General features: G+C 39.5%; 1 protein-coding gene across 2 annotated transcripts in view; it reads left to right on the forward strand.

Annotated features, from left to right (window-relative positions):
• The window catches only part of ASPP (Ankyrin-repeat, SH3-domain, and Proline-rich-region containing Protein), a 74,897-nt gene that overhangs the window by 56,090 nt on the left and 3,136 nt on the right, over positions 1-15,671 (forward strand). For both annotated transcript variants that reach the window (XM_066388860.1, XM_066388861.1), the window contains 5 exons: positions 8,749-9,022; positions 9,758-9,936; positions 11,852-12,057; positions 14,309-14,474; positions 15,108-15,635. In XM_066388860.1, the coding sequence (XP_066244957.1) occupies positions 8,749-9,022; positions 9,758-9,936; positions 11,852-12,057; positions 14,309-14,474; positions 15,108-15,635 (1,353 nt within the window). The remainder of the gene's footprint in view (positions 1-8,748; positions 9,023-9,757; positions 9,937-11,851; positions 12,058-14,308; positions 14,475-15,107; positions 15,636-15,671) is intronic.

Here is a 15,671-nt window from a genome sequence, read left to right on the forward strand (position 1 = left end):
CCAAGATCACGTATCGCGATCACATGCCTTTACAAAATAATAACAAACTGAGTTTCTTTCGACTCCCTTGTATAATATACAGAGGGCGCATGCAATTGAAAGATAATATAATCAATTTTCAACAAAAATGGCAACGTGGCTTCGTTCAGTTGTCGACCTGTATTTGAGCCACGCGAGCTCAGCAAGGACGGTGCACCAACTTACCTTCTGCTATGTTGCCAAACTCACTATTTTTTACCTTCTGCAATGACTGAAATTAGATGCTAAAGGAGACAGCCCTGTAAATATATTTCTGAACAAATATGGCTGCACTGCAGCTCTCTCGCGGAATATTTAGCCTTAAAAGGGCTTCATAAATATGTATCATGATTACAGTGCTCCGTAACGGACCTGAATTATGCCGGCTATTTGGTACTACGATTTTAATTACAAATTTAATAGCGCGGATAATTGGGGCCGCTACATTGAATATTATAGCAGTGCATGAGTAAAAATGCCGCCTTCGAAGGCCGTTTTGTCCATAAAAGTGTAAATCCGAACTGGACTTGAGCGCAGATAAAACTGGATTTAAGACCTTAGCGCTCCTAAGAACCGGTTATCTTGGCGCCATTAACCTTTCAACCCTTTATATGCATAATGGAAAAAGTAGTTTTCTTACATTTAACGTAATGTTTTTTTAATTTATGACCCTTATGTCTAAATGTATGGAATTATTAGATATACAAGGTGTTCCAAAATTACTGTGCAACGCTTGACCAAAAAATTCCCGAACCAAAAATTAGACGTTTTAGACAAATTTATTTAGATCTAATGCTGCTTCGTTTTGCCGCTAAAAAATTTGAAAATAGGGTTTCGAATTAATATTTACTCGAAGCAGAGACGTACGCAGTTGAAACTTGGAAAACAAAAAAATTAAATATTAATTCCTGCGAAGAAATCTTCAAAAGAGAGTTTCTAATTAATTTTGACTTGAAGCAGAAGTGTACACAGTTGAAATCTGAAACACACAAAAATTCAGTATTCATTTCTGGAAAATAATCTTTAAAGTAATTAGAGTTTCGAATTAATTTCGACTGGAAGCAGAGGCGTACACAGTCGAGACCTGAAACACATAAAAACAATATTAATTTCTGAAAAGTTTTAAATTTTTATTCCTGAAAAAAAAAAAATCTTCGAAACAGTGCGAATTTCGAATTAATTTCGACGTAAGGCAGAGGCGTATACTGTTGAGACTTGTAACACAAAAAAACAATATTAATTCCTGAAAAAAAATTTAAATCTTCGAAATAGTTCAAATTTCTAATTAATTTCGTTATAAAGCAGAGGCGTACACAATTGAAACCTGAAACACAAACAAATTTTTAAAAACCTTTAAAGCTGCTCAGGTTACATCATTCTTCGGCCACGTCCAAAGATAATTCTAAGTACCTTCTAGAAGAGCCAAAATGGTAAATAATTTCGACTTTTAACTAAAATTCTAAGCACGTCGTTCTCATTGACCTGACGAAACTTTACCGTGAATCACAAAAACTACCATCAGAACTCATCTCCGAACACCAAAAACGCGAGCCAGAATCGCATCGGCAACATTTACTTTCACTCACAAAACAACGGTTAAACACCGCCCACTTTCACTCACTAAATCAGTCACTCACTGAATCAATCAAGCGGCGTACCTTACGAGTCTTTAAAACAAAAGAGAACCTGATTATCCCGATTGTTAGTGTAGCGCACATTATTGACATCTTGCTCATCGCCGCGCTAACATTCGAATGAATCAACTACGAAGTGATATCAGTACGACCTGCCTTTTGTAAAGGTACAGCTGATCGGCCCTTGAATCGATAAATGCGATGTTTCCAGATTTAGTAAAATGGGGGAAAAGGTGCGAATTCGAGGGAGCACTTTCATTATTCAAACACACCCCGATGGAATAAAAAATACGTTTCCTATTGTAAAGAGGACTTGGATGGAAAGAAGCCTCAGGTTTTTCAAGAACAATGCTAATTGAGAATTTCATACAGTATTAAACACGTCATGTCCGTAATTAATGTACATATGTACACAGGGTGTCCCATAAATGCCGGAATACCGCCACGCTACGTCTCGAAAAACCCTCCAAGGCATATGGGAAAAATCCCAAAAAATTCTTGATTTCCTATTTTTCAGATATATAAGGGTGGAGATATGAACATGTATCTTCTTTGTTCTACAGTATGTTGCAGTTCCGCCTGTGTTATTCTAGAAATATAAGGTTTTTTTAGAAGTCTCCATAAAGAAATGAGTACTCAAATAACGAAGAAACTAAAATTGGAAATCCAATGGAAACACCTAAAAAAATACACTTGGCAACCATGGAATGCGCGTTGAACCTCCACTGTCTGTAAAATGTCAATTCAAACGTCAGAGTGACAGCAGTACAAAAATTATTATCATGCATTCAAATCGCGAATACCCCGATATGTCTCATTTGCTGGGCGAAAGCCGCAACAATGCAGCTGCTGCTGCAGGACTTCACGCAGGAAGATGCCCAAACCGAAGACATCCATCCTTCAACGTCATACAACTGCTGGATGTGTGGATAAGGGGGACACTTAATTAAAATGGTGTATTTTACTCGCTAGCAGTGTTGTCAAATTTATCAAACACATGTTTCTTAATAACTCGATGAAGAGCCCCCCGGGAATGTTTTCAGTATTTTTCCCCTATTGCTCGAAGAGTCTTTCGAGACGTAGTGTGGAGGTGTTCCGCAATTTTTGGGGCACCCTGCGTAGGAGAGACAAAGCCACTATCAACCTCAACATTGTGCCTGTTAAAAACTTAACCACTTCGAGGACTGAATAATATATGTTTGCTTATAAGTTGAATTCTCTTGCGAACAATAGCCATAAGCGTCGTGTCGCGACCCTGCAGCGGCATCTTCTCCTTCGTTAAATCGTTCAAAACTTGCAATTTTTATTAGCAGCCCGTTTCTGACTTAGCAGGCAACTATTTCGGCATTTGCAACAAATAGGTGTGCACACATAGTGGTTAAGCGTTGTGGAGTTATTTCAGGGACGCCCTGTGTATCATTCTAGACCGAAAAAGTCATTTATGGAAAAACAGCATTAATACACTTTAGCAGAGCGATGAGCCTCCTAAAAAGTAAAGCATTCCGGCTGTTCTGTCGGGATTTGCCCATATTTCACCCCTTTTTTTAAGCGTATACTCACTTTTTGCTTGTCAGAAAGCCGAATTTATTATCATCGTTGACACATAAATTCTGATATAAAAGAAAAATGTAAATTATAAGCTGCTCTCGGAAAATACCGAAGTTTTTTCGCACACACCTGCAGGGCACTCCTTAAACAATATTATTCCAATAGCAAATTTTCAAACCACCCCTTCGGGCCATACGTCTTAACGTCTTTTGCGTGTGTAACGAAGAAAAGGGAATTTAATTTCCATCCTCCCTTAACGTGGTTATTTTATATTTTTTTTACGTCACGAGGAGGGCAATAAATTTAAATCCATGACACTTAAGACGGCAGTTTGAGCCTGGAAAAGGATAAAGTATCATCAAAACGCAAAATACTGTAATGGATCCAGCGCTTTCAGGAGGGCGCCATTTAACTTATGTGAAGCAACTTTATTAGCTTAAATTAGTGCTTTTCCTTATTTATTGTAGATTTGTAGTAATAAAAGGGAAAATTTATTAAATGTATTAGAGTTGGGAAGCAATAATTTACAGCCTTAGCCCTTTGAGATGGTGCTTCGAGGATTCGAGCTTTTTCTGGAAAAAATTGGAGTTAAATTTTGGGATAATTGATGCCTCCACACAGGCTGAAAAGTGCTCAAAATTGGAGGCGGGGAGAAGCTGTTTACAGATATATGGGCTAAAAGCGATTGAACACCCGCATAATGTCGGTTTCGCATTCATCCAGGATTAAACTCCATCCCTCTATCCTCTGCTGCGAAGCAAGAGATTTGTTGAGTCCACGTAGTTCTCCAGTGTTTGTACCGTTTAATTGTTCCTTATCCTTCCATCTTTTATTTTTCCTCTCAATAGTTTTTTACCGATCCACCTTCATTCGTGCTCGCTTCTTTTTACCGTCTTTAGTATTTGATCGTTGTATTGAGCACGTTCGTTGTTACTTTTCTCCTCGGACGGAGGACTCTATATTATTTCCGTTTTCTGCATTCAAAGAAATTATGTTTCTCTGTGTGCTTAAACAACACGAGAAACCAAAATTAGGTACGATTATTTGAGCCCATTCGTATTCGCTTTCGTTTTTCCAGTTTTCTCTGGCGCTACTTTTAATTCTTTCCATTGAATTGCCCAGTCTATTTTGTAAAGAACCAGGTCCATTTTGTGTCGTAACAGTTCCGTTATTTTTGCGGTATACTGTTATTGTAGTATCATCTGCAAAGCCTATTATTTCCATCTCTTCCGGCATTTCCGCCTTCAATACTGAGCCGTAATAAATGTTCCCGGGTTTCGGCCCTAGCACGGATCTCTGAGGCACTCCGCATGTAATTCTAATCTCTTTGCCATTTGTAGTAGTAATGTATGTGTTATTTGTTGTCATATCTAGCACGTTTTTTAACATACTGAAAAGGGAGGTGTGTAGAAAATAACAATGAAGATTATTAGACTTTTTGTAAATTCTGTCCAGTCTGCCCAATCGACCGCATGCTCTATGTTCAGAACTGCCCATCGAATAGAATCCCCGTTTTTTTTTATACAACCGGCCTTGTTTTACAATTTTCACTATTCCTCTAATTCTGTTTAATGCTTTTAGCGGTGATTTGCACTTTGGTTTTTACCTGCATTGATTTGTGGCAAAACCTCCCCCTCTTCTTGGATTTCTTGCCTTAGTCCCTCCACAGCCATTTGCCCATACAATTTTCTCGTTGCGTCCAGCAAATAGATCGGCCTGTCTCTTCTCTTGACACCTTTCTTATATCGTTTCTCTATCAGTACCAATTTCGCTCTTTCCATTCTCTGTTCACCGCAATTTATTGGAGTTCGCTGTTCATGAGATAGTGTATTTTACCTTTACGGCACACCGTAGAATATTCTGTTTTATGCGGTCTACGATATTTCCTGGAAAACCAGAGTTAATCCCATTAGGTCTTCCCATCTATGAAAGCTTATCGTGTCATCAAGCACAATTTCGGAAAGTACGACACACTAACTTTCCTAATTTCTGTCAAGTCATCGTATATATAAACCCACATTAAAGAAAATCCTATAAATACATATCCGCGTCAATTGCAAAGTATCGTCTGTATCCAGGCAAGATAAATAGGAAAATCATTAAATTCCAGAAGCATCCGATTAGAAATTTGAACGAGGCTCATACATTATTCAAAAGTAAAACACCCCCTCGCATGGAACAAAAAGGCCCGGCCCTGACATCATTAATATACAATAATATACAAAACATCTTGAATGAAATTAATCAGGCTAAAAGGGGCTTGTAAATTAGGTTCGCGTCAGATATTATTAATGGTGTGTGTGTGAATGACTCCTCCATACGAGCCGGTCCTGTGCTTCCTCAAATTGTTATCGGACTGATTAAATTAATTATTTGTAGATACCCGCCCGTTCGAGGGCATGCAAAATGAATGGGTTCCTTGACAAACAAAATTAAAAAGGATGCTGGCCTGCGTGTGCCAGCCGGCTGATCCCTCTGTGTTCAGACGATCCCCTATCCCTTTAGGGGCGCCGCCACTGAAAATCCCCACCGACAAGGTAAAATTTAAATTTCCCCTTCTTGAGAGTGTGATGCCTACGTTACGAGATGTCGCGGGGGCCCCACAACATCTCGTAACCATTAAGAAGTTTTCGGCGGCAAGTATTGGGAATAAGGTTTCAAGAGCTACCGTTCTTCTTGACAGCTGGCGAACCATTGGTGGCCAGAAATTGCAATTCAATGAGACTTTATGGCTCTGCTTCCATCGCGAATAACTTAAATATTTTGTGAATTAAAAAGAACCTCTTTGCAATTTTCACACTGGCTTCAGGAGTTCTCCAAATGTATATTTCTGCGTATCACTTCAACGAATACATTTGACACTGGCACATCTCGATAAATCTATAATTGCACCGGAACAATATGGCAGCACACCTTCGCCATATTTTCAAGAAACATTGCTCGTTTTGAACTTTCATTCATTCGATTGTTACTTGTAGATAAATACTAGATAAATACAACACAAATCTTTGTAATTCGGTGACAGTGTGAAATAATAGCTATTTATGTAACCAATTAGGAAATGCACAATTTTATGTAACGCGTGGAACGAACGAAGCGAGCTCCCGCGATTCGATACAAGTTCCACAAAATAGCATTTCCCAATAAGCTTCACACATGATTTTTTTCTAATTTTGCAGTACATTGAAGATATCAGAAGAATAAGGCAGAAATTTGAACATATTCAACGAGAATGCTTTGTTGTGCTTAATCCACTGACTGTGGAAAACGATCAATATCGTTAACAAAGCACGCAGTACTTCTTTTTATCATGTATCCAATCCAAATTAAACTTTCCAAATCTGATGCATTAACCAGCATAATTCAACCCCGGCCAAATAAATGACATACCGAGGAGTCCCTTTTAATTAACGTCTGTGCTCAATCCAGGGTGTCCGTCCTAAGCCCGGAAGATCGGTGCGAATTAGTCCTCCTTACCTTTCGGCCAACCCGCTAGATAAACTCGGCTGTTCGGAAAGACTGGTCCAGATCAATGTCAAAGCAACCGCAACGAAAAAGAAAAACAGAGAAAATGATAGCTGTGACAAGCATCAGTTGCAAGCTACAGCTGAAGCTGACACAGAAGCCAACAGGGATTCTTTCAAAAGCGAAGGAAGCTCTGTTTTGTATCTGGATGAGGTATATTTCGTAGATGCATGGTTGTTGTGTTAGATGAGAAAGTGTGTCTAGTTGTAAATCCCTGAGGCATAGACAGAAGTTTTGGGCGCAAAAGAACATACTTATCTCTTGGAAGGGTTTTCATGTTAAGCGCCCTCATTGTGCAATGAAGCTGGGAATTTATTAGGTATATCGCTTTTATTCTTTTACAAAAACTATAAAGATTCATTGTGCCGGGTTTCGATGGGTATATAAGACCTAAAGTCTTATCAGTTCCCTTCGAAAAAATCGGCCTTAAATATTAAAAATTCCCAGTTTGTTGCATTTTGCAGCTTTATTAAAAGGGATGCGATAAAACGTCAGCAAGACGCTCTTTCCGGGCTGTATAATTTATCTTTCTGAAACATATTAGGGACAACTTCATTAAAGTTTAATCTCTCCGGCATGAGCTGCGCCCGATCTTTCATTTCTTATGGTTTTAGTTGCTATTTGAAACGAGCTGACACTTTGTAAAAGAGTAATTCCATTAAAATAACTGGGAAACCCTGTTAGCCCCTTCCTTTCTCGTATTATTATCGAGAGCACCGCTTAAAATTTAATATTAAACTCGCTGGAAATTATTCAATAAACACGCCTGGAAACTGGAGCAATTTTCTTATTCGCATGCCAGGCAAAACGATCGTCCTTTTTCCAGGCGCGTCGATCGCAAAAAGGGGATCTGTCAGCATTTTATGGCTCAATGAATCGCAACGTATCCGAACCGAAAATTATGTAAATTAAATATTTGTTCGTTTGCGATACGTATAGGTACTGCATGCGACGTTCAATCAGCTAGATTGAACGGACTGAATTCGGATATCACCATTACAAACAAAGTATATCATAATTCAGCGAAGTATGACACACAATTGCTCTAAGTCCCGCCTCGAGTCGACTTCTTCTCGTCTTATGTCATGCCCAAAGGAACTATCGATTTAACTTTAAAAATCCAGATTTATTTAGCAGTTATGCAAGAGTTTCGCGTGGGAAGTTTCGGCTTATTGATGTTGCTCGCGGCATGTTACACCTATTCAACTGTCAGTCTACTTATACAAGTTTGGACAGGTGCGAAACCAAACTTCTTTGCTCAGTAACCAAGCACCATTCAGGTGTAAACATTCTAGTGTGTACAAAAACCAGAGTTTTCGCCCTTGATACTCAGGCAACTGACTTTAAATTCCTATCTAACTTGTCCTTAAAAGTTCCTATTTTAATAAACCAATTCCAATAAAAGTGGTTTTATTAAAGTTTTTAATAAATTCTGGATTATTTGGCGAATGAACTGTTGGTAATATCACCAAAAATGTGAATATTAAGTGGCGTCGTCTATGAGCAGCCGCTTAAAGTTCGCTCATCCCTCAAGAGCACCTGATCATGTTCGGTTATAAGACTTGTAGGTTGAATTTTAGGTATTTTCGTGCCGATAAATAAAACCTCGATTAATCAATCAAAAGAGAGCAGTAATATAACGACAGTGATACCTCCCAGGACAGTTGCTGCTTCCTTAGTTACGCTCTTGTTTAAAAATGAAAGAAAAGGAGACTTTTAAGGAATATTTTGCACTTTATTTAAGTATTCACAGGGTGATTCAATTTCGGAGCTCATCGTTCGGACCATTGGGAAATTGTAGTTTTTTTCAGTACACCGTGCATTACTGTACGGGATTAATGACGCAAAAAACAATTGTAAAACGGAAATTACTCATATTGTCTGTTGAGAAATTTGAAGCTTGCAGTATCAAATTTCGTTCATGTGTAAAACCCCACCACCTCGATGTCTACTTGCGTTGTAAGCAATGCATGCTCTGAACGAAACTTTGTATCAACGTTAACGGAATATGTCTTGTTTTCAGTTACCAGACGGAGTGCAGTTGACGCTGACCGAGCTGCGCGACATGGCGTGTAGACAGCAAGCGCAGATCGACTCCCAGCACCAGCTGCTAACCGCGAAAGAGCAGCGCTTGCGCTACTTGAAGGAGCAGGATGCGCGAGCGCAACGCGTCCAAGCTGAAAGCGAGCGGCTGCGCAGGTTGCGGGATCGGGTCGAGGCGCAGGAACTCAAGCTGCGCAAACTGCGCGCGCTTAGGGGCCAAGTCGACCATCAGAAGCAAAATAACATTAGTCTCAGTAAGTATTTGATCACAGAGATTGCCATTAAATTTCTTTGTTTCCTGACGTAGTTTGACTCAAATTTACCCCAAATCACTCGGACAACTCCATCAATCCTCGATCCCATTGTAATCGTAAATACCCGCGTCCCCGGTTCTGGAAACATCTAAATGCAGGAACAATAGTGTTAACGTGAACAAAGGACGGGCGCGCATCCCCTATCATCTGTCAACTTTAAAGCTGCTGGATCGAATTAAACTGGATTATGGCGGGGCCGAGTGGAGTGCATTTCGGGCTATTAGAGAAGAAGTTGATAAATTCGGAGCTCCATATAAAACTATAGCAATTAGGGGAAAATGGTTGAGAATCTGGCACGAATTGCGCCCACAGGCGCCAGAATGGCCTTTACGATGCGGTTGGCGGGCACAAATGTACTTCCGGAACAAAATTTGTCTCGTCGAAGGAAATTGGTTTTTAACTAAGTTGCAGCTGTGAGAATTAAGCAATTTAATTATTTAATCAGCGCCAATATTGCCTGACATAATTTGGGTGTATATGACGCATTTTTATTGACTGTTACTCTAGCCCAATTAAGCACGCCCCGCAACTAGAGAATCGGCATTATTTATTTTAATTAGCGCACACGCGGCAGTATTTTGCACAGCCATTTCCTATTTCCACAAACATAAATTACACTGAGTTCCTCTTTTATTGTTATTTGCTGTTAACAACATTCTCTTTCCTTGTTCCTAGCAAGTGACCTTGATTCAATTAGAGCCCTCTTCAATGAAAAGGAAAAGGAGCTCTCCTTGGCCGTTGCCAAAGTGGAGGAGCTCACCCGCCAACTCGAGGAACTGAGACGGGGCAAGACCAACAGAGAGCCTCCGACCGCCTCAGCTCTAGAACTGGATAAACTGCGAAGGGAGCTCATGGTAAGCATGCAAAGAAATGTGTTCAGATTCGTATTGACGTCAATTGACTGAACAATGGCATTAAGCCGCCCCAAACGAGGGAAATTCCAATAAAAAGGCAATGTTATCGGGGAAAATAGGTCGTTAAATTTTCCTGTTGCGTCTTGATCTCTAGGGAGTGGAGAGACCCGTCTCTGTGTTTCCAGTTTGTGAAGTTGCTGGTACGGGTCAAAAAAAATGTTTTAAAAGTAATTGCAGCAGTGAAAAGACTCCAACTTGCTGACATATACTAACCTTAATCACTTACTTTAATAATTACCCGTTGATAAAATCGCCGTAGCAAAGTTTCCAAATTAAGAGTCGAACGACGGTTTTTTTGGTGTAATTACACCCAATCACGAATGGAGCTGAAGAAACTTCAGTTTTATCGCACCTAGCGGAAAAAACAAGCTGACAACATTTAGGAAATATATTTTTACTCTGTATTCCCTTATCTGAGACAGCGGATTCCACGCTTACACGCGCCAGTTTCCCGTCGCCTTAAATGAAGTGTCCCTTTTGGCGTTCCACCTGCCAAGTTTGTCGTAAATTTTGATTGTTATCGAGCAGTTTTTAATAGCCGTAGTAGGTGGAGATGAATGAAAATACATCCATCATAAGATAATACGCAAGATATATTATTAAGTGTCTAGTAGCTAGTTTCGTCATATTGTTGATGAATTGGCGAATGCGCCAGCTCTAAGTAATTTTTTAATTCATATTGAGCTTTCGGCAGCTCAATATTTCCTGTACTAAGGCCATTCCCCACAATCTTCTTTGCCTTATACGTCTTTTTCAATTATTATAGCTTAGATGATCACGTACTGGCACCAATAATGAGATTTACTGTGACACGCCCATTCAACGCACCCCTGTTGGTTTTCCTAAGAGAGTGCTCCAACGTGACTTATCCGCAGGTGCGGAGTAAAAATTTTTAATCAGCCACCTAAATGGGAGTAATAGACTCTGTCTCTGTTTTGTTTTCAATTGATTTTTTTTTGTACTTCTTCCTAAAACGCAGATTAACGTGTCTTTCATGCAATAATAGAAATTATACGTAGTAAAGTCATACTGTATACTAAAATAATCCTGAAATAATCCTGAACAAACTTCTATATATATTCTATATATATCAGACATATTTTTAATAGTGATTTTTATTAAATGGCGCATGAAAAAACAGGTAAAAGACTCCCAAAAAGCCCATTTTTTTTGCACAACCTGACTCCCAACATTTTGATTTTAACTGGTAAATATCAGAATCTATCGACAGGCCTTTTATCGCCATAAATTGCTTTCGAAGCACCGGTGACAGATAAATAATCAAAAAACAGATAGCATTAAAACTGCATCGACATCCAATTTCCCCGGAATAGAATTTCCATTGCCCGTAAATCTTCTACAGACGTTTAGTTGCATGCATCTGCATTCCTGCAAATTTGATCTCCTCACACAGTTTATATATGCCATTGCCGAGTCCATTTGGACTAGAATTTGCCTTTAAGAGCCAGACAAATCGCGATCGATCCTAGCCGAGTAGTTTAAATTTATATTTTCTTCGGGCAGAGAAAATTCCAAATGTTTTCTTGTCATTTCCAAACAATGCGACGCGGACGTCGCAAAAATTCTCTAAATTTTTCCATTTCATTAACGTCCTTCCTGCCAGCGCCGCCTAAACTTATTTATCTTCTCGGCCTAGGTCTTGCAAATGACTCCAGTCAGTTTCCAAATAAAAGGAGTTCAGGCCATTCGTTATTGTGCGAGACCAGTCGCAGGATAATTTCCTCTGCTAGTAAGATAGATTTGCAGGGCCGTCTTCAGACAGTTAAATTAGAACTTTCCTCGCTTGGGTTTTAAAAAACTCCCGACCCTCATCAATCTGTACGCTGTGTTGCAGTATCGAAATAAGCTGAATGAGCAGCAAAATCAAAGGCTAAACCAACAACGAGAGGCTCTCACGGCCAGGCAGGAGGAAATGAGCGCCATCGATAAGCGGATATCGGAGCTTCAGGAGCGGCTCCAGAGAAAGAGGAGTCTCAACCAGCAGCTGGCGAGCCAGATTAGTGCGGCGTCGCACAAGGCGGCTTACCACCAATTTGTCAGGTAAGGAAAAATTAACGGATCTAATTTAAGAGCTGTTTACCGCTCGAGTAGACGGAAATCTCATGTAAATTTATAGGCCCGGTTAAATCTACGGCCCTTAGAATTATTATGCCCCAGCGTCAGGTCGTCGACAGAAATATTTAGTTGTATTCCTGCTTTAAGATGAATAATGCATTTCGCTTGCCTTGTCCACTCTTGTCCGTCCACATAAACAGCTGAATTGTTTTATAGTTTAGTGTAAACGTCGGGAGCTTGGAGAAACGTCCATTTAACTCGGTTTGCTATTGAAGCAGTCAGTGGACTGTAAATACAATACTCGTCCTCCGTGCAAGAGATTAAATTTATTTTTTCCAGTTTCTGGAAAGTTGCAAGAAATGCTTTGGGTTTAATAATGGTAATTGCTAGGCAGAGGTGGATAATAATAATGTTTCGTTTCGGTTGATGGTTTTAACAAATTTGCCAGTCGGATGCTCAGACACGGATTTCCGGTTCGCCGATTCGCGATTAAAACAAAATCATTCTTTTAGCACGGTTTTTGGCTAAGCCGCATTAATTTTCAATTTGAAATTCGGAACGCATGCAATTGAAACTTTCAGTTGCAGTTCCATCCAGATCCGATTCCTGGTCGATTTTCATCCATTTCACTCCGAAATCTAATCCGAATACTCTCTAGTTTTCCATTTTATGCGCCTCAATTGATCATGTATGTTTTTGTACCGCTGACAAGGTATTTTAAACTGAAATTTGTAGCCCTATTTACGGAAATATTCATATACACACACAAATTATTGTCTTTTAACTTCACCATTTACACATCAATGTTGATTTACCTTTGATGTCTGTTTTTTCTGTGTTTTTTCATAGATTTTTTTATGCTGAAGCCGCCCTTCGTGAGGGGCGATCTAGTGCACCACGACTGGACGCTGGGTCAGGATTATGCCATCGGATTTCAACGACATAATCCTGACAATGCTCCACAAAGGATTGCACTTAGTGTTTGGACGCACCCATCGTTGACTCGCATATCCTGGGTGTTGTATGGTTTTAATCGCCAGCGATGCATAAGAACCTGTTATGCGTTGAACTTGACAATACTGCAGAGATTGGTCTGTCTGCTCCTCACTGATGCATTGAGAACTACACCAGGAGCGGCGCTCAGCACCCTATTAGGGTTGCGGGAGCCTTTAATCTGAATCAAGAGGAAGGCTATGGCTTCCCATAGGAGGAGCAATCACTTTTTATGGAATTCACATTGAAGCCTGAAAACAGTGAGAATAAACACGAGACGAAATATTCCAATCCTGCTATTAGAGAAGGAGAGTCCGAATGACAAACTAAGGCTGAAACAGTCGTTTGAAGTGAATATTCCAGAGAGGAATGTGCGATCGAATTTATTCAGCCGCCATCGCACCACAATTAAGTTTGGTATATTGATGAAGCACGAATAACTGACATACAGTCACCGGGAGCACGGATACACAGAATTCGTGACAAGAGGGGCAAACTCTTTCTCTTGGGAGATTAAACAACGACGTCCTAGGTGGAGGTTTTTTCGGTTTCTGCTAATGGGAAATTCGGCAAACTTTTGAAGGGAGGCAATAATAAAATTTACATTCGCCATTGTCAAGAAATTTTAGTGAATTATTCATTATTTTTGTAAATAAATAAATAATTTATTAATAACTAAGTTCTATAATTAGGGAATTGGAAGTCAGTGCCTTGAAGCACTGTCTAATTTTACAATTTCACCGGAGCTGACTTGAATAGACATAGAAAATACTCAATTGAGGCTGAAAAATGATATCGGAGTTTTTTTCCTGTTCGAATAGTTGACTAAACTTGCAGAAAAACGAGGCAAAGAGATAATGCAAACCAAAACTGTTGATTTATCGAAATTGCCTCGATTATAGACCGTAGAAAATGATTGATATGACTCTCGGTTCTGCCAGACCATTGTTTCTTTCTCGTTTTCTGCGAAAGTTTCTTTAAAAAACAGTATTGATAGACGATTCCTTTCGTGGAAAATACCCCCGTCAAAAACAAATACAACGATGCAATATGTTACCGAACCGATAAATCAACCACGAGTCCCTCCTGCCCTGCCCTAATCGAATTTCCAATTTGGTGCTGCATTATATTCGAATAAGACCATTCTTTTCGGGGTCTAAATCGTCTTGGAAACAACCCAAATTCGTTTTCGTTTCCCCGAAATTGATTCTCGAATAAACTAGAATTTTAACGCGTATTTCAGGTTAACCGGCACTCCAGAGCAAAACAATGAGGCTTACGCGAGAAGCCATCTGCAAGGCAACATTCCTCCGAACGGATTTCTTCGCAATAACATTGCGGCAGTCGAGCCTTACAACCATGTTCCTCTACAGCAGAATCAACAGCTCAGAAACAATCAGACGCAAGAGGTAAGAGTGTGGTAAACTCATTTCGAAACCGCGAAATCAGTCTTGGATGGCACTAATGCATGGCTGACATAATCGAATTTTCAGCGGTTAATTAACATTAGATAATTGAGCCTGACATATTCGATGCAGGGGATTGTTTGGAGGCGGTTAAGATGCTACAATTTATCGCTTGAGTGAGAATAGAGGGAATTATTATTTTCGAAATATAGTCTTCTATTCATGAAATCGACATAAAAAATTTCAACTACGGCAACATTGTTCGCTTGTTAAAGTCGTCCTGCGTGACGTCACCCCCATAACATTAAGAAGACCTAAAGCGACAAAAGAAAATCGCGGCGTTGCAATTTTTCGTTCAGTCTCAAAATTTGCTACTCAATAACAACAGGGTGACGTGGTGTTCTATATTGAAAAAAATTGCTATGTATGGTGATTTCTATGTAGAAAACTCCTACTGCCAAATTTCTTTCGAATATTTTAAGCGGTTTGTCAGAAATTAAAAAAAATTCCAAGTATTTCCACAAATACTTACTTTTTCCTCTTTATTTGCTTATGGGGAGTTTCTCAACTTTGGAATCACTCTATATAAACTACACTTAAAAAATGCTTGGTTGTGAAGTAATTTATCATTCGCAGTTTACTTCATATCACCCAGCATATCAACAGACCACTCAACATATCAAACTGGAATCGAATGCCAACATCAACGATGTCCAAGCTGACCAACTGGTGCAGAAAATGGGGAACGTTTTCATAGCCAGAAACGAAGAGGACAACATTAAAGATTTCGCAGTATCAAAGTCGGACCCTAAGTACCAGACTTTGCCCTATAACACGAAGTTCACAGTGAATCTCCTGACTAACAATAAAAATTTAAAGAATGATCATATCGAGAAAGAGGATAATAATTACATATCTAACGTTGTAAATGGGAATACAAATAATGTAGTGCAGGCGGCGCATATGATGGTGCATAGCGCTCCGTTGAGTCAAGTCAACAAAAATATAGCAACTCCGTTAAATCAACATGATTTGCTCAGTCGGAAAACTAGCGATGGGAATAAGGATCCGAATATATTCTGTTCCAATAAGGAAGAGGTGGTTTTAAGGTCCAATAAATTCCAAAATGACCCACAGGTAACGGGAACTCCGACGACATATCAGGTTTGTTAATTCATTTTTTCCGTTTTTTTTATGAAC

The sequence above is a fragment of the Euwallacea similis genome, chromosome 4 (assembly GCF_039881205.1).
Source record: "Euwallacea similis isolate ESF13 chromosome 4, ESF131.1, whole genome shotgun sequence".
Lineage (NCBI taxonomy): Eukaryota > Metazoa > Arthropoda > Insecta > Coleoptera > Curculionidae > Euwallacea > Euwallacea similis.